General features: G+C 44.0%; 3 protein-coding genes across 3 annotated transcripts; 1 reads left to right on the top strand and 2 right to left on the bottom strand.

Annotated features, from left to right (window-relative positions):
* Window positions 1-6,270: 6,270 nt before the first annotated feature.
* Window positions 6,271-8,114, bottom strand: LOC125549148 (uncharacterized). The gene is made up of 2 exons (XM_048712626.2): window positions 7,968-8,114; window positions 6,271-7,844 (listed from the first exon to the last, which is right to left on the bottom strand). The coding sequence occupies exon 2, from the start codon at window positions 7,823-7,825 to the stop codon at window positions 6,623-6,625; it is 1,203 nt and encodes a 400-aa protein (XP_048568583.2). The 5' UTR covers window positions 7,826-7,844; window positions 7,968-8,114; the 3' UTR covers window positions 6,271-6,622.
* A 5,915-nt stretch (window positions 8,115-14,029) lies between these two features.
* On the bottom strand, window positions 14,030-15,501 carry LOC125547173 (uncharacterized). The gene has a single exon (XM_048711160.2). The coding sequence runs from the start codon at window positions 15,407-15,409 to the stop codon at window positions 14,156-14,158; it is 1,254 nt and encodes a 417-aa protein (XP_048567117.2). The 5' UTR covers window positions 15,410-15,501; the 3' UTR covers window positions 14,030-14,155.
* A 2,827-nt stretch (window positions 15,502-18,328) lies between these two features.
* On the top strand, window positions 18,329-22,192 carry LOC147981456 (uncharacterized). Its single transcript, XM_087515975.1, has 3 exons — window positions 18,329-18,861; window positions 21,208-21,607; window positions 21,683-22,192. Exons 1-3 carry the CDS (start codon window positions 18,329-18,331, stop codon window positions 22,190-22,192), a joined length of 1,443 nt encoding a protein of 480 aa, XP_087372101.1.
* Window positions 22,193-22,524: the final 332 nt, after the last annotated feature.

The following is a 22,524-nucleotide window of genomic DNA, read 5'->3' as shown; positions in this document are numbered from 1 at the left end:
CAAGATGGTGGTTCAGAGTATACCGCATGTGGTCAAGCAAATTGTAGCATCACCAAAAGGTGCGCCAGCTGACACAACTTGGGAGAAACCTTCGCCCGGATGGGCGAAGCTAAACGTGGATGGATCTTATGTCCATGGTGAGAATACAGGGGGTGCAGGCCAGTGGCGGAGCCACCGTTGTAGCGTTGGGTGCAGTTGAACCCAACGAAACTTGTAGCTACGTACGTATCGGCATGTACTTGGTAGGCCTGAACTCGGTAAAAAGATTAGTCTGACCCCATCAATCTCGTGAACCGCCTCGGTGGATATGCTAAAAGGCCCAAAAGCCCATAAGTAAATTGCCTCGGTGCCCACAATTACTTCCAGGTCTCTCTCAATCGTGAACTGTACTCCTACGATTCCTACGCAGCCGCCGCCAGGCCTAACGCCTTTACTCGTTCAATTCGCCAATTCACCTCTCGCCTCTCTCCTCTCGTCTCTTCTGTTCGTCCATCCATCCATCATCAGACCCCAGCGGCAAGCCGTCAATTCAATTCCAAATTGAAGGTACTGATTAGTGAGATCGCATCGTCACATCTTTCCCTCTTGTGTATGTTCTGTCTAGCATAATAGTCTAGTATGACAATATTTGTGCCCTAGTTTGCTAAAGTAAATCACGGACTTTGATTGATCTAGACCATGGAACAATATTTTTCAAAGATAAATCGATCACTACATCAAGAAATTTATGAAAGGTCATTGCAAGTAGTCTTCTCACACCTTGGAGAAATTAATTTAGATCCGTTGCCTAATGATCTGATGGATTGGCAGAGAATTTCATAATACACAAGTAAACCCCAGGAGCAAGTTCAGATTACACTCAAGTATTTAACGGCGGGAATTAGAAGCCACCGGCTAAGTTTGGTTATAGACGGAGAGAAATTTGAAGATACTCAATGGTGATTTAATGATGTCAAAGAAAAACTGTGCAATAAAATGGGTAATCGGTTTATAAATGATTGTCTAATTTCCTATTGGAAGAACTACATGTTTTCTAGCATTTGTAATGATCCAGTGTGTGGTATTTTTAAGTTAACGAGACAAATAAAAAGGAGACACCCTGAAATATGAGCAACTTTACTCTTTTTTTTGGCTGGATGCTACTTATATTAAACTTGTCGAACTAACTTGTCTTGTTTTTACTATTTTCAGAAAGACGAGGAGCTACACCCGAGCTATGAAGTTATTTGGGTACTACTTTATTTATAATATGTAAACAAGTGGTTTTAGAATTTCATCCAACTGGTATGTTTTATACTCTTCAACTATTAACATAACTAAATGTGTAGTAGGTACTATCAATCTATCATATTTCTATATCTTATGTTATTTTGGGGTGCTGTAAAATGGTGTAAAATAGCTTTTAACTAATTCGTATCAAATCCTCACGAGTCAACAAGTGAACCCAATGACTAAATTTTCTAGCTCTGCCTCTGGTGCAGGCATGGTACTAAGGGACGACACGGGGGCCATCATCTTCTCTTCGTGTCACTTCCTTCGATCATGTCACTCCCCGATGGAGGCGGAAATGGCAGCATGTCTCGAGGGCACGTCCCTGGCGCTGCAACGAACGGAGAAGCCCCTTATCATTGAGCTGGATTGCAAGGCGGGAGTGGATGCCCTAATGGATAGCAGCGTCAACAGATCCTCACCGGCGAGCTGGGTGGAGGAGACGAAGAGGGCCCTGCATGGCATCCGGAGGCATAGTTTTGCCCATGTTCGAAGATCAGCCAACAGTGTTGCGCACTGTCTAGCTCATAGGGGACGAACCACCCAGCGTACGATGGTGTGGCTAGGCTCCGGGCCTGATGATCTTTGTCATATTTGTGAAAACGAGTGTAACACCATTCCTTAATTAATACATTCTCGTTTCACCTGCAAAAAAAAGGTCTAACACAGTGCTCCAATAGATGATGCATCTGTAAATGACGATGTAGATTTATTTGGGGAGCACAAAATTATTCCCCACGCTGCATATTTGCAGCAATGCTACCTGCTTCTGGAAAACGAATGTGTAGCCACGCGGAAGACAACTGACACATGAAAGTTTCGCCGCCACCTGTCAGCAATTCCAATTGGACAGAAAAATGAAAACGAATACCTGGCCACGCGGAAAAATGCTTGATAGGAAAATGAAACATACGAGAACATAAGACTAATGAGGAGGGGATATGACACCATGGAAAAGATCATAGCCTAATTATAGCAAATCTTCAATTATTAGATAGATATTAGAATATCGTTGGCATTAAAACTATACAATCTCCTACAAATCAGACACACTAGGGTATGCCATAAACTTCAAAGATTTGTGCTAGTAGTGATCTTATCATTAGAGTTGATCCATGGATCGAGTCGGTTTTCCCCACACACAAAATACTAATTTTAACCTAGATTACACGTGGTCATTAATCAAATAAAAATGACTATGAACTTATTCAACTGCTAACTTAACAAGAGACGTCCGGAATAAAAATACCAAGCCAGCGACCATGGGCCTTGGCCCATTCTAACTGTACCGCACCCCCTTATATATTTATCTCTCCCAAACCCTCTTCTCTCATCTCATGGTGTCGACTCACTCCCTTCTCATGTGATCCTCTCCATCCAGGTCCAGCACGATCGCCACAGTTGCAAATCCTACCCATGCCCATCGTCTCCCACCTATATCAAATCCTAACACCCATGCTCATCGTCTCCCACCTATATCATGTACCGAATTTGCACGTTGATGCGCCCTAGGGTTCCCATGGCCTCGACGCCGATGCCTTCCTGTGTGATACTTGATTCGCTAGCTTTGCACAACTTGTGCGGTGGCACCGCCACAATGGGCCTTGGTGACCCGTCGCTGCATGGAGATGCCGAGCGCATCATGATTTTCCTTCTCATTGTCGTCAGTGCCCCAGCTCCAATTCCCTCTCGGCTAGGTCGAGGAGGTAAGACCCCCACTATCCCCTATTTTTTTCACTCATATGCACTACACATTTCGAAGGACTGTGATGCTTATTTCATGGTGTGATGCTTCATACAGTCCTATCCATGTCATTGTATTAATCTTCCCATTATTCTTCTCCTCACGACCAAAATATCCTATATGTTAAGATCTGAAAACATTAGAACTGAAAGCACACCATTAATGTGTTCAACACCTGGAATCATATTGGACCACATGCTTTTCAGTAAGCGCACTCCACATGTTATACAAGGTAACTTCGATTTGAATTTCATCGCCAATTTCGTGCGTCAATTTCTAGTTACTCATGAACCTACCATTCTTTTGCGGATCCAAAAGTTAGGTTTCCAGCATGCTCCACCCATCATGGTCCCAATAAAACTCTCATGGGGATGGCTCGAATATCCATATGTATTCAGTCAAGATTTATAATATCAGAGAACATCTACCTACATGGCTATTCACTCAAAAGTACGCAAGTAGGCAGATGTTATCTAACATTATGAATGCTTGGAGTGGATGGGAATGGACATGTGAAGCAACACAATGGGATTTTTGTAGGGAAGATCATATTGGGTTTAGCATGATCCAAACCTAGCTAACACCGAGAATATTCTCCAAGACAGTAAAGAGAAGGTGACTAAAACAAAGTAGGCCTTTGCGATCTCGGTTATTGATATTAATTTTTGCCCATAGAATAGATAAAGTACCTGGAAGCATGTATATAGAATGTTACCGAGCAGTATATACACCGAATAGCACGTATATTGTATATAGGTGTGTAGCTAACCACAAGTTTGAATGATTAACCATCAACTAGATTTATAGCATCTCGCGGCCAAATCATAATCGAGTGTGTCAACAATATTAAGTTGGATGAGGATTAACTATTCTGAAAATCTTCTACAGCGAGCGATATATCATGAATGAGAAATGTTTCATACTAAATTGCAAGTTATGTCCACACCTATAAGGTGTAGGAACTTATAATTTATGGTATTCAACCTTCCCCATATTTGAAAACAGAGAGCAAGTATGCATCTGAGTTCTCAAGAGTTATGACTGACGGTTATAACAAAACAAGTTAACTACATAAAGTTGCTTAGGAACAATTACATAAAGTTGGGAAACAAGTTAACTACAGTACTAGGAAACAAAACTATTATTCACACATCAGCGAATTTGGTGCTCCCTTCACTCCTTGTAGTTATCTTCCTTTTCCACCAAAGAGGGGTCCGAGAAATGCCTGGTTTATCAATGGCCCAGAACTTGCCATCACCCCGAGATATATCTGCCAAATCATCACATGTAACTCTAGGCTACCAACCATAGACATATTCACAAAGTAACTTTTCCTATTTCCACTCGAATTTCTTCATATTTAATTTGGTTGGAGTAAGTCTCTATTTTACCACATTGCACAACATATTTGTCAATCCATTGACACATAAGTTGTGCAATGTGGTAATTTGCCGAAATGGAGGCTCATTCCTACCAAATTTAAATACGAAAAAAATTCATGAGAAAATTAGAAAACTTACTTTATTTGTGAACATGCCCATGGGTGGAGTCTTGAAGTTACATGCTATGATCCATGTGATATATCTCAAGTTAATGAAAAGCTCTTGCGATTGATAAGCCAGGCATTGCTCAAGCCCTCTTGGGTGGGAAAGGATGATAACTACAACAGTGAAGTGAGCACCAAATTCGTTGACGAGTGAGTAATACTCTTTATTTTCCATTATCACGGTTAACTTATTTCACAGCTGTATGTAGTTAAATCAGAGCAACTGATGTTGCAGCCGTTTTCTTTCGTCCATGGGTCTTAACTCTTAAGAACTCAGTCACATACTCTGCTTCTTCTAGTATGACCCGTAGGCTGAATACCACCGATGTAAATTCCCAACTTATAGTAGTGCACAGAGAATTAATATATATACAACATTTCGGGTTTATTATATAACACTTGCAGTAGAATGTCTATACTGTAGCTAAATTGTTACCCAACTTAATATTTTTGGCATGCTCATTTATGTTTCAGAAGCTTTATCCTGTAAAGATTATGTGGATAGTTAATCAGTCACTCATGTGGTATGTTATGCACCTATTTAGTGATTTATAGGGCGCAGGCGGGCGAGGATCTCCGAATGACGGTCTCATCTGTCAGGCCAGGGAGGAGAGGCGTCGCTCCTAATGTTGCGGACTCCACCATTGCACGAGGAATAGCAACAGGGATAATGAACATCGCTTTCTTAACAAAGTAACTATTAAAGATTAAAAAAAGGAGCGTGCTCAATTATTATTTTAAAGAACCGAAATACATAGTGAATTGCACTGTCAGTTTTGTGAATGGTAACTACAAAGGTTTTGTGAATGGTAACTACAAAGGTTTTGTTTCTACAAAGGTTTTGTGAATGGTAACTGACAAAGATTTCGTTCTTACCATGGAGACTTAAGAATCTAAGTTACCTACACATAGCAAGTTTCCCATGATGTTAACAAGAGTGGGAATGAGAATAAAGTAGGGAAGCAGAAAGTTTCATTGTTCACAATTGAGAAAGCTGTAGAAGAACATATGTAGTGCTAAGTTTGGTGATGATAAGTTCCGGGCCACAATGATCTTGGAGAAGGCAACAGCAGAGGAGGTAGAAGCTGAAGATGAAACATATTTCAGAGTTTCAGCCTCAGAAGAGAGCTTCTGAGGTAGTAGGAAACTAAAATGACTAGAATATGCTTCACTGCTTGGAATTCACTAGCAAATCCAGGAGTTCAAAAGATCCATTAGTTACCTGGGGATTAAATTCATCTAGACCCAGAAGCACACAAACCTGGGCCCGCCAGGTGCGCCCAGACCCCACCCTCCAGGACCTTCAGGCCCATGCAGATCCATTCCAACAAGCTAAATTACAGAAGCTAAACAATCATTTTTTTCAGAGACCTGATGCATATCAGTTGTGGAGATGAAGAATTTAACCCATTAGTCAAGGTTCCAAAGTATCAAACTAATGTTCTGTGCCTGCTGTTGTATTCTCATCAACACCTGATAAATTAAGAACAGGACATCTGAATCTACAAACCCCGTCTTAGAAACAGCAACTAAATATTGTGTCTGATATCTTTTCACAAATCCAAAGCACGTCTTAAATCTTAAGCTCTTAGTAGCAATGGTGAGTTGCCAAGCACATCTTAAATTCTCAGCATCCATTGTGTCACAAAAGCAAATAGTATAAAGGGATGAAGGCATGAAGCATACACTAATCATGAAAGATTACAGTGTTCTAAGCCCTACCTGCAGTACCACAGATCACAAGTGGGCAGTTCTAAAACAGGTTTCTTCGCGGGAACAAGAATTCAGAAATGGGCTAAAATTGAGCCAAATTTTCAGCAGCAAAAAATAAATAACAAGATTGCATGGCTAAGAAGTACAATAGATAGCATCAATCATAATAGATGTAGCAAAAGGCTGATAACATGTCCTCCTAATTAAGCAGCTTACAGTAGTTCCTTCTAAGCTAGACTCCTAGAGTCAACCTGATTTTGCCCGGAACAAGTCAAGGCAAAACAAAAGACATAGCATTGCCGGTCATTGGAATCACTATCCCAAAAGACAGAGCAAGATTTGTTGGCACCTTACGAGCTTTGTTTTGAGGCCAGTTCAGAATCACTGAGGTTGATGGTGTAGCTCGAGAGAAGCTGGATGATGGTGAAAGGACGGGCACCGACAGGGACAAACCGCTTGTTCTCCTTGACGAAATCGATGGCGTCAAACACCCTCTCATCTTTCCCATCACTGATGCTGTGCTTCCAGATGAAAGCAAATTTACGAACGTCTAGAGTGTAGTAGACGCAGTCTGCCTCAACAGATGGGAACTTGGCGGCATCAACAACCAGGCACCTTTGATGGCCGACGAAGATGGCATACCTGCCCACGGTCTCCACAGGCGCGAGCGTCTGTTTCTCCGTTGGTTCGATGCCGAGAACCATAACGCGTCCCCATGCCTTTGTGATGAAAAAGACTTCTCCACCAAAATCCAGTAGGAAACACCTGACATCGCCGCGATGACCAAGAGGGTCGACAGAGAAAAACTTGACGAAATGGACCTTAAGCTGCTCTGACAAATTGAACAATTTCTCCATGATGACATTAGACTGCGCCACCGATGCCCAGCCGCCGCCATTGGCGTACACGCCGCCGACCACCGCCTTCCTCATGTAATTGTACATAACATCGTTGCTGGTCACGGGGGCAAAACGTTTGCTCTCAGGAACTGCTGTGTAATACTTGCGAGTTGAGTCACAGAGCACGGTGAGATTGTGCGAGGTGCCGCCACAGAAGAGGAAAACGGCGACTGACGCGTCCCGGGGCAGGGGCGCCTTGAAACGGACCACGGCGCCTGTGAGAGGGTTGAGGACGCGAGCAGCGTGAGGCGGGCTCCTGTCGGCCAGGACGAAGAAGCCGCTGACAGTGGTGGTGACCACGTAGTAGTGGCGGGGCAGCGGGAGCTGCTTGCGGAGGAAGCGGCCGGTGGCGGTGTTCACCAAGACCCGGCTGCCGTCGCTCTGGAAGGCCCCGTCGTCGTCGAGGACTATCCAGAAGCGCGGGTGGAAGCGGGGGTCGGAGGCGTCGCTCCTCGGGTCGTCGGTGGCGGAGCGCCAGTTGTGGCAGACGGCGCGGAGGTCCACATAGCAGTCCACGTCGTTGGTGTCGAGGAGGCAGTCGGCGATGCGGCGCACGAGGTCGGTCGGTAGCGAGGACCAGCCAGCAACAGCCGTGGCCGGAGGAACAGGGGCCGCGAAAGGCGTCGGAACCTCATCGCCGGGCGCGGCCGCCATCGCCTCAGGCCTCAGCTAGCTGCAAACCCACAATGCCGCCGTACAAAAAGACGCAACTTTTTAGCAAGCGAGCGACCGGCGCAATGGAAACTTGAAAAGTAGACAATCGCCGCGGTAAGGAAAGAGAAGAGGATTTAGTTACCGGATAGATCTACAGAGGAACAGCACCAAGAAGAAGCAGAGTTGGTAGATCGAATGGCGGCGGCGGCGACGGCGGCAGCAGCAGCTAGGGATTCCGGGGGAAAGAGGGGAAATGGTCCAGGGACAAGAAAAGCATTTCTAATGGGCTGAGCTCTCCTCTGAATTGGATTGTAATGGGCTGGATATTTTGAAATGTGTGGATTTGTCTGGGAAAGAACTAGTACACACTTTTTGTTCAATTTTCTGAATATATTGTAGCGAAAGAAATTAAAATCGTAGGTTGGGTACAATGCCAAAGCGATGACTTTTGATGAAAATCGTAGGTTGGGTATAAAAGCAACTCTAGTAGAGTCGGCAAAAGTTTTACAGCCACAATAACCAAAAAAAAAAATGAAGGCCGGAACAACGACGGCAAAAGCAGAATCGCTAAACTGCTCCCTCATTCTAAGTCGGATGTTTGAATATCTGAAAACTAAAAGCTGAAGTGTAGTGTCAAAAATGCTTTTATATTATGGGACAGGGGGAGTAGTACACAATTATGTCGAAGTTTCTGAATATATTGCATTGGAAGTAATTAAAGTAATATGTTTGGTACCATCCCCAAGCGATAACTTTTTATGAAGCTCGAGAAACCAATATAAGTCAACACAATTTCAAAATGAAAAACAAATAATAATATATATTTTTTATTCACGACATTCATGTTTGTGTCTTCTAGGTTCTAACGATATGCAAATTTTCATAAAGACATGATACTCGTGGTGCTATGGGCGAAAAAAAAAAGCAAATTGATACTCTGAAATGCTTATTTTCTGAACTTCTTCAGAGCATCAAATTTGTTTGTTTCTTAATAGCACAATGAATGACATCTGTTTATTTACTAACAAACTTTTGCATGTAGATAGAACACGGGAGCATATTTGTTGCCCAAACAATTACCTTTTAAAAAAATGTTAATCTAGAAGCATGAGAACTCGAGCTACATTTTACATGTCCATATTATTCAATCCTACATTCCTAAGACTTGCTAAATAAACACTTGCTAGCTTATAGTAATTTATTTATTGTTACGATTTTTCTTCTTCTTTTGGGCAAGGCTCGCCGCTAAAGCTGCTAGTCTATCTACTATATTATTAAGCTCCCTAGGGGTGAAGGCCTCTAATTCAATTGAGGACATTGGTTTTGGATTGGGGTCCTAATTTTGACTTGGTATACAATTTTTAAGGAGCTCTCTCGTTCAAGTGAGGTGTTTAATTTTTAATTTATTTATGATTTCGACTGATCAATGATTTCTCAAATCGGCAAGAACCAGCTTGTAAAAATATATTAGTCTCGCGCACACTCTCATCGCCTGACAAAAAAAGTTCCAACATGATTTTGGATTGAGTTTCTAATTTTGACTTGGTCAACAATTTTTCAAGGAGCTCTCTCATTCAAAAAATTTAAATTTGCCTCACGATTTTGACTTGTCATTATCACCTGATAAGGAAACACACTTCATCGACTCTGCACACGCCGAAGCAAAAACAATTATGAAATCCAAACAATACCAACTGCACAACAGAGGGCGCACACCTAATCCTTCTAGTTGAAGACCAATACAACTAACATATGATTTTCCTATTAGCTATTTCGTACATTTACCAGAAATTGTACTGAAGTGGTGCACACACTCCACCACCTCAAAGGGCATGCCTACCAATGGTGTTGTGAATATTGTGGTGCAATTTGTTTCTTTTAACATAGTGCAGACATAGACGCTCATACATGCGCACATACACTCACTCATATGAACGCACGCACGCACACCGTATCCTTATGAGCACATTCGAGAGACTGAACCAACACACCATCTTGAAATTGAAGAAGTCAGCACATACGCCTTCCTAGTCGACGAGAACGTCTCCTCATACTGAACGTACATCGCCGAAAAGTCTAAAATAAACTCAAAAATAAAATGCAAGCATCAGTGCAATTTGGTTTTGTTTGTAGTCTATTGCTTGTTATAATCTTCAGCTTTCTTATTGTTTTTCTTGCTATCATATTTTATCTTTATTTTTTTTATTATTGTAGTTTTATGTAATAAATATATTTTTAGCAGGTGATATTTATTATACAAAAAATTCACCCAACTTGTCACCACCAAATAGGATTTATTCTAATGATAACTTTATTGTGAAATGACTGAAATAAAAGTAAGTTCATCATTTACAATATTATGGAACAATTATCAAGAGTTAGGTGGGCCCCTTTCCAGAATATATACACATTTATATATAGACTAAAAAAATATAGAAACCATGTACATAAGTCTTTTTATTGAGTCAAATTAATTCACTAATGTGTAAAGGTTATATCTCATGGATGAACATTTTCCATTGTGTGACGATTTTTTTTAATTAAATGTGAGAACTAATAGCAACAGTTGGTGAAAAAAATTGTGTATTGTGTCAGTTGGTAATTATTCTCAGCCAACAACACACACCCTTACACGCGGAACTCATAGTGAACCTCACAAGTCCCCGCCGGCTACAAATCTAGGAAGTTTAGTATCTTAATAGATTCCTCTAATGCTTAATACCTTTATGAGCCTTATGGTGTAGCCCATATGTCAACCTTCTCTCTTCTAGTACTTTTTACCCCTCAAATTATGTGAGAGAAGAGAGAAATAGTAATACTTGGTCCTCGAAAAAGGAAAAAAAGAAAGCCGATAACCCCTGTGTGGCATGCCGAGCAGGTAGTCCCACACGATCCTGTGTGGGTGAACATTAGAACCGCCCACACGTCTGGACGCAGCTACTTGGTACCACATGCCGAACCAATAACAACTACTCATCCCCACCCTGCACGCGTAGCACGAAGCAATTCCGCCTTGACATTTTTTGATGGCAACTTTAGTTACCCCGGGATGGCAACTTCTCTGTTTCGGTTTTTTTTCTTGGTTTCGCTCAGATTAACTATAGTTGTCACGTCTAATTAACGGTAGTTGCCACGTGTGATCAAAGCATAGTTGTCGTGTGTGATTAACTAGTTGCCACATGTGGTCAAACCATAGTTGTCATGTATGGTCAAATATAGTTGCCGTGTGTGATTAACTAGTTGCCACATATGCACACCAGTGGTTGCCGTCTATCACCGTGTGAGCGTCGTGTGGACGAAAAGCAGTTTCGCCCATACGCTAGGGCAAGCGTCCTGTGTGCCGCTCGGGCGAGGAGCTCCCATACGTGTGGCACTAAATGATAACGTCCACACGACACTGGGTGCTTACGTGACTTTGCTTTAAAATTCGTGCAAATGGATTGAACGGCATCGAGTGTGTGTGGGCGTGTTGATAAGCGCCACACGTGTTGGCGTTATAATTTTTTTGAGAGGGGGGGGGGGGCGGGGGGGGGGGGGGGGGGGGGGGATTGGTAAACGATCTACCCCCAACCGGCTGATATGACTAGGAATCGGTCGCCTTGATAGACGGGGAATCAGTGCCGCTCTCCACTCAGTTTGCTCCGTACAATCTCCTTCTTCAATGACTTGATGCATACCATTTCTTGAGATGAAGAACTGAAGAACATACAGGTCTTCAATGAGCTGCCGTGCCTGTGCCAGTTTTCTAATGGCTCACCACCCACTGGTCTAGGTTCCAACTAATGTTCTCTGGCTGCTTGAATTCCTGACGTTCTTTTTACTCCAGTCTGCAGTTTGCTGATCAGTTCATGTTCATTCTGATCCACACCTGATAACTTCAGAACATGACCCGGCAGAACAATATGCATGAAAGTAAATCGCCTGCCCGGCAGAACTATGTGGAACAACTGGATCAGCAAGCCCTAACTTAGAAACATCGACTAAATATTGTGTCAGATTTTTCCAAAGCACGTCTAAAATCTAAATGTCTTTGCAGTAGCTCGATCAGTTGCAAAGCACTTCTTTTAAGTAGTTAACAGCCAGCCATTGCGTTTGCGTCACATTGTGTTGTGATCGAGCATTCTACAGTGACACCCAGAAATCCAAACATGGAACAAGTTACAGAAGCGAGTTGTGCACGGAGGTGACAGTATACACAGAAAGTAGATGAAACATTACATTCATACTGTGTTCTAAGCCCTCCCTGGCCGCAAATCTTAAACATGTTTCTTCCCTAGAACAAGACATTTCAGAAATACTAAAGCACAGGGAGAACATCAAGGCACACGGTTTATTGTTCAATTGAAGGAGGAAAATTCAGAAATGGCAAAAATTGAATCAAAATCTCAACAGGAAATAAAATGCACCAGATTGTGTTGCTAAGAAATCATGCAAGAGGGAAGAACAAGTGCAAACACAGAACATGGACGGAAGATAGCATCAAACATGATAGATGTAGCATTAGATAAAGTTAGTACAAAGTTGAGACACTTATTTTGGGCCGACGGGAGTACTAAATTAAGAAAGCTTAGAGTAGTTTCACAACCTGTGATATAAACTAGACTTCGAGAGTCAACCTGTTTATTGCCCGGAACAAGTGAAGTCAAAATACCTGATAACTTCAGAACAGGAATGCGGTATACACAAAAGTAAAACATCTGAATCTACAAACCCCGTCTTCGAAACAGCAACTCAATATTGTGTAAGTTTTTTTTCTCATATCCAAAGCACTTGTTAAATCTTAAGCTGTTAGTAGCAACAGTGAGTTGCGAAGCAACATCTTAAATTCTTAAAAGTCATTTTGTCACAAAAGCAAGTAGCTAGTATAAGGGGGTGAAGCATACACAGAAGTAGATGAAACTTTACATATGGACATGGCATCATGTTATGTTCCACCAGGGCCGTGCCGGCAAAATCCGGGGCCCTGTGCGAAACTATAAAATGGGGCCCTATTTCACTAAAAAAATTGAACTAACGAGCAATTATAACATATATAATATAATGTCTAACGCATCTAGTCTCGTGCCCTGTCCAATTGAACTGCTATACTATGATCTTCAACCAAGGAGGCAAGAACCAATCTCTAACAATGTAACGATCCTTATCAAAAGTTAATTAGGATTTAGAAATTAGGAGTAGGACTGTAGGATTGTAGGAGCCAAAGTTAATCAAGAGGACAGGCCAGTGGCAACAGGCTACCTGTTTTGGTGAGAGAAACATGTCGATTTTGATCTAGTCTAGATGCAGCATTTCACCTGCCTCTGAATGCAATCGATATCTGCTACCATCTCGATGCACCTACACGGTTTCCGGTCAGAAGCACCCACACGGTTGCCATATATATGAATCAATAGCATAGTAGATCACACAATCAAAGATAATAAAAAATTGGATGAACAATTCGTTGTATATAAGATGAGGGTTGAGAGATTAATAAACAACACTCACTAGTGCTAAACCTTGACTAGTTGGCTTGACCATCGAAGATTTGGTGTGCAGTATGAAGAATTTCCAAACGCAGAGCCGGTGTCGCCTAGTTTAATCGGACTAAATCTAATCAGGACTAGTGAGGCAAGAAGCAGCGGTGGCGGCCGGCGGCCGGCAGCCTCCAATAACGCGTTAATCACGCTGGGGGCTAATCTATTCTTTTAGGGAAAATTATAGGGTATCGTCCGATAGTAGTTAACGCATCGAGCGGCCTGTGAGGCTGCGACGCGACTCAGCGCCTAGAGGACCAGCGGCCCAGTGCCATGCACGGCCCAGCGCACAGGAATATACACATAGGCTTATAAAATTTTTTGGGTCCCCTAAAATTGATAGGCCCTGTGCGGGCTGCACACTCTGCACCACTATGGGCCCGGCCCTGGTTCCACAGAAGACCGGTGAGCGCAATTCTAAAACATTTTTCTTCACTGGAACAAGACACTGAAAAATTAATAAGGCCAACAGAGAGCAGCAGAGTGAGAACTCAGAAAACGGGCTAAAATTGAGCGAAGATTTCAGCAGCAAACAAACCAGATTGCATTGCTAAGTAGTAATGCAAGGGAAGAGGCAAGAGCACACAGAGACAATAGATAGCACCAATAACAATGGATGTAGCATTAGGTCGATACCATGTGCTAATTAAGTAGCTTACAGTAGTTCATTCCAGCACAGGTGATCTAAACTACACTCCTAGAGTCAACTTGTTTCCTGCCTGGAACAAGTCAGGGCAACACAAAAGACCTGTAGTGGAAGGGAGCGAGTTAAACTAGATAAAGTAGAGTTGTCGGCGCCTTCCGAGATTTCCTGTCAGACAAATTCAGAATTACTGAGGTTGATGGTGTAGCTCGAGAGAAGCTGGATGATGGTGAAAGGACGGGGGCCGGAGAAGACAAACTGCTTGTCCTCCTTGACGAAATTGATGTCATCATACACCCTCTCGTCTTTCCCATCTCTGGTGTTGTGCTTCCAGATGAAAGCAAATTTACCAACGTCTTGGGTGTAGTAGACACAGTCTGCCTCGACGGATGGGAACTTAGCGGCATCAACAACCAGGCACCTTTGATGGCCGATGAAGATGGCGTACCTGCCCACGGTCTTCACAGGCGTGAGCGCCTGTTTCTCCGTTGGCTCCATGCCGAGAAGCGCAATGCGTTCTAATGCCATTGTGATGAAAAAGACTTCCCCACCAAAATGCAGTAGGAAACAACGGACGTCGCTGTGATCTCCAAGAGGGTCGACAGAGAAAAACTTGACGAAATCAATCTGAAGCTTCTCTGACAAATCGAGCAAATACTCCATGATGACATTAGACTGCGCCACGGATACCCAACCAGCACCATTGGAGTAGACGCTGCCGACCACCACCTTCCTCATATAATGGTAAAAAACATCGTCGATGTCCCCGGCGACGAAACTTTCCCTGTTCGGAACAGCCGTGTAATACTTACGAGTTGAGTCGCAGAGCACGGTGAGATTGTGCGCAGTGCCGCCACAGGAGAAGAAAACGGCAACGGACGCGTCCCGGGGCACGGGCGCCTTGAAAACGACCACGGCGCCTGTGAGAGGGTTGAGGACGCGAGCGGCGTGACGTGGGCTCCTGTCGGCCAGGACGAAGAAGCCGTTGACAGTGGTGGTGACCACGTAGTAGTGGCGGGGCAGCCGGAGCTGCTTGCGGAGGAAGCGGCCGGTGGCGGTGTTCACCAAGACCCGGCAGCCGTCGCTCTGGAAGGCCCCGTCGTCGTCGAGGACTATCCAGAAGCGCGGGTAGAAGCGGGGGTCGGACGCGTCGGTCCTAGGGTCTTCGGTGGCGGACCGCCAGTTGTGGCAGACGGCGCGGAGGTCCACATAGCAGTCGACGTCGTTGGTGTCGAGGAGGCAGTCGGCGATGCGGCGCACGAGGTCGGTCGGGAGCGAGGACCAGCCGGCGGCCGCCATGGACGGAGGAACAGGGGCGGCCAAGCGCGTCGGAACCTCAACGCGGGTCGGCGCGGCCGCCATGGACGGAAGAACAGGGGCGCTCAAGGGCGTCGGAACCTCAACGCCGGTTGGTGCGGCCGCCATTGCCTCAGCTGGCTGCAAATCCCCATTGCCCCCGTACAAAAGACGCAACTTTTTAGCAAGCGAGCGGCGACAGAAACTTGAAAGGTAGACAATCTCCACCATAAAGAAGCAGAAGAGGATTTAGTTACCAGATAGATCTAGCGAGGAGCAGCACCGAGCAGAAGCAGGTGGGATAAAATCGGATGGCGGCGGCGGCTAGGGATTCCGGGTGGAAATGGGGGGAATGGTTCCGGGGAGAAGAAGAGAAGCGCGCACGTGTTCGCTGGTTTTCTAGATTTTTTTTTTTTAGTTTTCTCATTAGTTTCTTTGATTTTTTTAATATTTATCTTCCTTTCTTCTCGGGTTTCACTAGTTTTTTCATTCTTTCATTTTTCTTCTTCTTTGTTTTCACCTGTTTTCTTTCGGTGCTTCTCTTTTTTTCCATTCTTTTTTCTTGTTTTTCTTCAGTTTTCTTGGGTTTCATGTTTTTTTTCATTCTTTATCTGTTTTCCATACGTTTTGCATTTATTTATTCGGTTTTATTTTTTATTTCTTTTTTGTACCTTTTTTCTTTATCTTTTCGCTTTCATTGTTTTTTTCTTCTCGGTTTCATTTCTACATTTTTTGTACACGTCCAAAACGTTTTTCTAATACACCTGTAACATATTTTAAATTCAAGATTTACATTCTTTAATACATGGTCAACATTTTTTGTACATATTTAACATTTTTTAATTCTTGATTAAAAATTCCAAATACAAGTTTAACAGTTTTCCTAATACATTGTCAACATTTTTTAAATACTTGTTCGAATGTTCTTCAAATACTTGATTAACAATTTTCGAATACATGATCAATTTTCTATACATTTTTTGTATACATGATACATATTTTCTCTATATACATTTAATATTTTTCAAAATTCTTTTTCAACATTTTTCAAAGTTTTTATATAGTTTTTTGGCAATAAATATTTTTAATATTTTAAAGTATAAATGGAAGTAAACAAATAAAACTAAAAACTAAAAAAGGCAGAAAAAGGAGGCTGTAGCCTGCCACGCAGCTGGGCCTGCCCATTCGGAGCTTCACCGACACGAGGCTTGCCCTCTGTCTCGCTTACAGGGAGACATATATGGAGACCGAATAATATGGGCCACAAACAGTTTTTAATGTTATCTTAACTGTGACATAACTATGTGCACATCTAGACCAATCTTAGACACAACCCTCTTTTACGAAAGTTGTTGATATATAGAAAAAAAATCATACGTAAAAATATTCCTAGACGCATTCTAATTTGGGTAAAAATATTCATGTTTCTTTCTTAAAAAATAAAAATGCTAAGAGCAGCTCCAAGGGGCGACCCAAATCGTCTAGCTGTATTCGTTTGGATCGGCGCGGACAAAAATGAAGGCTCAACGCGCCGACCCAAACCCAAAACTCGTTCGCTTCGCATCCGCGTGGACCATTTTCGGTTTAAAATTGCGCCTAAAATGCGTCGGCGCAGACGCGGGGCACGCCCCCTCGGTGTCCTTCGTGGTCCCACTTGACGGCCACCTAACTACCGCCCGCCGTCTAATTTATGACCACCACCGACAACGGGCCTACTAATCAGCTAGTGGAAGCATCTTTTTTAACCCGCGCGTGCGGGGGGAGGGGGCCTCATCCACTTCCATCCACATCCCCCCCACCACCACCACCACCTTCCCGCTTCCTCGCTGGTGACAACCCAAACCCTAGCCATGGGCCTCTTCAGTAGCATCTCCGACAGCGGCAAGGGCAAGGGCACCCCAGGCGCCTCATCCTCCCGTGCTCCTCCTTCACCGCCGACGCCGGCCCACTCAGCAGGTCGGTAGCGTCTACACATCCTGATGCACCAAGCGCGGGGGCACTGGGAGTTCAGGCAGCCGCTGCCGTACCCGGATGTCACGCTGCCACACCACTGCCATCTCGAGCCGCAGCGGATCCCGGTGCCAGTGGTGCCGCGGACACAACGGGCGCACGACGAGGAGGTGCGCAGGTGGCGGGCGCAGCTCACGCCAGTGCAGCGGCGTATGCCCAAGTATGCCTGGCGGCGTATCAAGCCGCCTTCGATTAGGTCGGCCCGCCTCCCGTCTTCATCGACCTCACCGGCGGCGATGACGGCGGCAAGGGTAAGGACAAGGCCGATGTCTAGGGCTGCGTGCGGGTGCCTTTTTTTGTTTTTGTTTTTATGAATGTTTAATTAAGTGTAAGTGGACTTTGGCCGGCGGTTGACCGTCCAGTTATTCTAAATTAAGTTTTAATTTTTGTTATTTGTGCAACGTGTGGTTTATTTTGTTTTTTTTCACGTGCAAATTTGTGTCCATTTTTGTTGGGCGCTCAAACCGACCCATTAAAAAAAACGAACGCGTCCGTTTGTCACGAATAACGGACAAAGCGCGTTTTCGTTTGGGTCGCCACGTTAGAGTTGCTCTAACTATCGGTAATTCTTGGATGAAAGTGTTCTTGCGCGTTCGATAATTTTCACTTGGGCCTTTTTCAAATGAGTCAATTACACCGGTGGTGCTTGAACTTAGCGTGAACGGTCACTTTGGTGCTAGAACTTGCGGTATACATTGAACTGGTGTAATAACTTGGCTCCGGCATGCAAATACGGTGCAAATCTCGGTTGTGTACGCCCGAGCCACTGACTAGGTGCGCCAACATGGCGTGGTCCCGCCGTCAGGATGGCAAAGAGAGTAAGTGTGGCCAGTTTTTTTTTTGAAAAACCCCTCGAGTTTTTTTCTCATAAAAAACCTTATTGATGCTGGAAAGGTGGCATTTCAATTTTTTTTCGACTCTATTGCCAATGGGTTCCATGTGTACATACTAAAATTAAAGAAAAAAGGAGGCTTGGCATCTCGAGCACGTGACCCTTGGTTAGGTCACAGTTGGTCCAGGCCACTATACCATTCACCTATGCGGGCGATCTCGGCCATACTGAAAGCCTTTGGGGAGGCTAGTGGCCTAATCACGAACCTGTCAAAGACCGAGGTTTTTCCGATACGGTGCGGGGACTTTGACCTACAGGACATACTCACCGTCTTCCCCGCCAAGATTGCCAGCTTCCCAGGACGCTACCTCGGACTTCCATTGCACTATCGTCGGCTCCGGAGGGTTGACCTCCAACCTTTCATCGACAAGATTGCGGGTAGACTGCCGGGTTGGAAAGGAAAGCTACTAAATAAGCCCGGCAGGGTCGCTCTGGCTCAATCAGTTCTAACAGCTATGGCGACTTTCCACATCACCGCTCTCAGCCTGCCGAAATGGATCCTGCGAAAAGTTGAGAAGATCATTCGCGGGTTTCTATGGCAGAAAGAGGATCAAACGCAAACTTCTGGAGGGCACTCCCTCGTTAACTGGAAGACCGTCTGTCGTCCAAGGAGGTTGGGCGGCCTGGGAATCACAGACCTTGAGCGTTTTGGCCGCGCCCTCCGCCTTCGCTGGCCCTGGTTACAATGGACAGACCCAGAGAGGCCATGGGTGGGCACTGACCTGCCATGCGACTAGGCTGATATGAACCTTTTTCGCGCAAGCACAACCATAACTTTGGGAGATGGCCGCAAGGCACTTTTCTGGCATGACAACTGGAGTGGAAGGGGCCCTCTAACGCTACTTGCGCCGGAGCTTTACAAAATAGCTTCAAGAAAAAATAGGACCGTGCATCAGGAGTTGACAAATGATAACTGGATCAGAGCAGTCGCTAGCATTCAATCCCTGCAACAACTGGGGGAATTTGTCACTCTATGGGGATGGATCAACCAGACAGTTCTGCTGCCAGATCAAGATGACACAATCTCCTGGAACCTGACCACTAATGGAGCCTACTCTTCCGCATCGGCCTATGCGGCGCAGTTCTTTGGCTCACACCCAAGATTTGACTCTTCAAAGGTCTGGTCTGCTTACGCTGAGCCCAAATGCAAATTCTTTGCGTGGCTAGTCCTGCATGGTAGAATCCTCACCGCAGATATGTTGGCTATTCGCGGCTGGCCACATGACCCAAGGTGTCAGCTATGTCTTCAGCAGCCAGAAACGGCAACCCATCTTTGCAAGGACTGTCCCTTTGCGGTCGCAGTTTGGATCCAGGTAAACACCTGGACAAACGAGGGTCTCGCCATCTCAGGTTTCTTGCCTGAGCCAGGCATTTTTTCTGACTGGTGGGACAAGATGCTAGTAGATGAGCCATCCCAAATTCGGAGACGGAGGAGCGGGAGGATCATCTACACAATTTGGGCTATCTGGAAAGAGAGAAATAGACGCATTTTCACAGGACAACGGATGACTCATCGCGAGGTTGCTCTACTAGCTTTCGATGCCATTAAGCAACGGGATATGGCTTTCGTTGGGGCCTTGCCATCTGTCGGCATAGGCTGAGTATCTGCTAGGTCTTACATGGTTCATGTATATGGGCCATTTCTTGGTTTTTGCCACGTTCCCTAAAAACGTGCGCCCCCCTTAGATTGCGCTTCTGTTTTCCTTCTATAAGAAAAGGCAGTGCTCCTACTGGTTCCTCAAAAAAAAAATTAACAACTTCAAATGGATAGTTTTTTTTTGAGAAACACTTCAATATGGATAGTTAGGTTAATGTAGTCGAATAGAGGCGCTTGTGGGGCTGAAATGGGCTACCGTCAGTGCGACCAATTTGCTCCTCTTTGTTTTATTTAGATATTTGTATGTATGTAAATTCTAACCTAATTAACAAAAATAATGTTTAAATTTTCGTGAAGTATAAATATTATTATACATAGAAAAAAATTACTTTTCTAAACTGTTCACATATATTTTTAAAAATATACATATATATGTAAAATAATAGTTGTGAAATTATAAAAATATTTGTACAATAAGAAATGAATATTTTTAACATCACAATTCATAAATGTTATTTTAATGCTACAAACATTTCAATAATCATATGCATATTTTTATAATTCAATGTTTGTATAATTAAAAAAATATGTAGTTTAAGATTTAAAATGTTAATACGAATATTCAGTCGTGCTAATATTTAAAATAGATTGTTGTTTTGAATATAAATCAAAAGTGAATATTCATAAATATTTAGTAAATGTTTATATTCATCAGTTTGAATAATTTAAATATAGCTGCAACTCTATACTTTTTATATTCATTAAACATTTTAAGTGCCTGCATTTACTAAAATATTTATATAACACATGTTTGTTTAAAAACTTTTATGTACTGATCATTGTTTGTATGCATAATATTTATCACACATAAATGTTTTGAAGTTTATTTTTATTACTTATGTTTTACAATTATTTCAAAAAGAACTAGCTCGTGTAAAATGGGCGGCACTATCTGCGGCCAATTTAAGCTCCACATGCATCATCTTTATACTACTTTTCTTTTTCCAAATACCCTTGTATACTACATTAACGACTTGTTATACTTATTGAACATCCGGGAGCAGATGTTGCCGTGGCTGTGAGGGTGTGCGTCCTAGCAGTAGTTGGCGTGTTCGAATGTAGAGGCCTAAGCTTTTTTCTTTTAGTTTTCACGTCAGCACCTACTTGTCATACAGCAAAAAGAAAAAACATCTACCACGTGAACTGGTCTTTTTTGTGAGAAATAATTTTTAGGGGTTTTTGTTGCCAAAAAAAGGCCACACGCTTCAAGTCGCTGACAGCGGGCCCCATGCCACGCTGGCACGTCAAGTCAGCGTTGATTTTCTATCCATACGCGATTAGGACCGTATTTGCACAACCGAGCCAAGTTATTGCACTAGTTTAATGTATGCCACAAGTTCTAGCATCAAAGTAATCGTTTACGTCAAGTTCAAGCATCACCGGAAGTGACCTGACAGGACGGGACCGGGGCGTGCTGCGCTGCTTCCTCCACAAGAATCTCCCGCAGCTCGCCGATTACCATGTCGTGGCCACCACTCTCGCCGGCTACTTCGTTCTGGCGGGCAAAAGCCCTCCTCACGCCGCTTGCGTCCTCAACCCTCTTACCGGCGTCGTGATCCCTTTCGCAGCACCTGTGCCACCCGATGTGGGAATCGCTGATGTCATTTCCCCCCACGGCTCTTCGCTCCGGCTCGCCGTGTTCTGCGACTCATCTCGCAAGGCTTACGCGGCCGATCCTCACAGTAAAAGTTTCTCCGAAAGGTCGTATAAATCAGCTTATCATTTCATCCGGAAGGCGGCCGTGGGTGGTGTCTACGCACACATGAATGTCTTGGGATTATCCGAATTACGTGAGATGTTTACTTGTTTACACAAGTTTCTGCCGGCTGCTCCTTTTGGCGAGGCTTTCTCCGGCGATCTTCCTGCAGATGCCTACGGCATCCGGTGTTCCCTAGTGGGTTTGGATGGGCATATATGTGTCGTCTTGAAGCTCTTGAATCCACAGCAAGCTCCTTCTCTCTTTGCTCTCCAACTTGACACCGAGACAGGTAAGCTCTCGCCTGTGAAGGCCACTGGCAGATTTGCCATCTTCATCGGTGACCACAAGTGCTTCTCTGTCGATGCTGATAAGTTCCCAGGCACTGAGGCAGATTGCGTGTATTACATCGAACATCTGGGTTCGTCTGCTCATATCTGCAAGTGCTACATCAAGGACAACAAAAGAGAGAGGATCTTGGAAGCTGCAGATTTCAGAAAGCAGGACGTCGACAGGCAGTTTGTCCTGGTCGCCGACCGTCCTTACACCATCATCCACCTTCTCTCCAGCTACGCCATCAACACCCCGGATTCTCAACTGGCCTTGCAACAATTCCATAAAGCACCAGCAGATCCTCATTCAATCTGGGGATGGTGATCTTCATCCGACAAGAAGGCTATGCATTTGCTAAGTAATTCTTCATCTTTTCCTTCTAGTCTTCCGTTTAGTTATTATGGTTATGCCTTGCCTTGTTAAGGGTAAGAAACAGGTTGATCGTAGGTTAGATATTACCTGTAGTGGAACTATAGTTTGCTGTCTTAATTAGTAGTGCTTGGTATCAACCTAATGCTACATCTATTGTGCTTGATGCTATCTTATTTAGGTGTGTCTTCTCTTGTATTACTACTTCCTAGCAATGCAATCTGGTGCTTAATTTCTGGCAGTAGTAAATGTTGGCCCAAATTTAGCCAACTTCTGAATTTAGCTCC

The sequence above is a fragment of the Triticum urartu genome, chromosome 3A, assembly GCF_056163025.1.
Source record: "Triticum urartu cultivar PI428250 chromosome 3A, HENAU_Tu73, whole genome shotgun sequence".
Lineage (NCBI taxonomy): Eukaryota > Viridiplantae > Streptophyta > Magnoliopsida > Poales > Poaceae > Triticum > Triticum urartu.
The sequence above is the reverse complement of the archived record's forward strand: the minus strand, read 5'-3'. Positions and strand labels throughout refer to the sequence as shown.

Coding starts and splice junctions, on each gene's coding strand:
- LOC125549148 (XM_048712626.2), bottom strand. CDS start 7,825: ATGGCGGCCGCGCCCGGCGATGAGGTTCCGACGCCTTTCGCGGCCCCT.
- LOC125547173 (XM_048711160.2), bottom strand. CDS start 15,409: ATGGCGGCCGCACCAACCGGCGTTGAGGTTCCGACGCCCTTGAGCGCC.
- LOC147981456 (XM_087515975.1), top strand. CDS start 18,329: ATGCGGGCGATCTCGGCCATACTGAAAGCCTTTGGGGAGGCTAGTGGC. Junction 18,862..21,207: donor CTCCGCCTTCGCTGGCCCTG/GTTACAATGGAC, acceptor GTTTACGTCAAG/TTCAAGCATCACCGGAAGTG. Junction 21,608..21,682: donor GTGTCTACGCACACATGAAT/GTCTTGGGATTA, acceptor CCTTTTGGCGAG/GCTTTCTCCGGCGATCTTCC.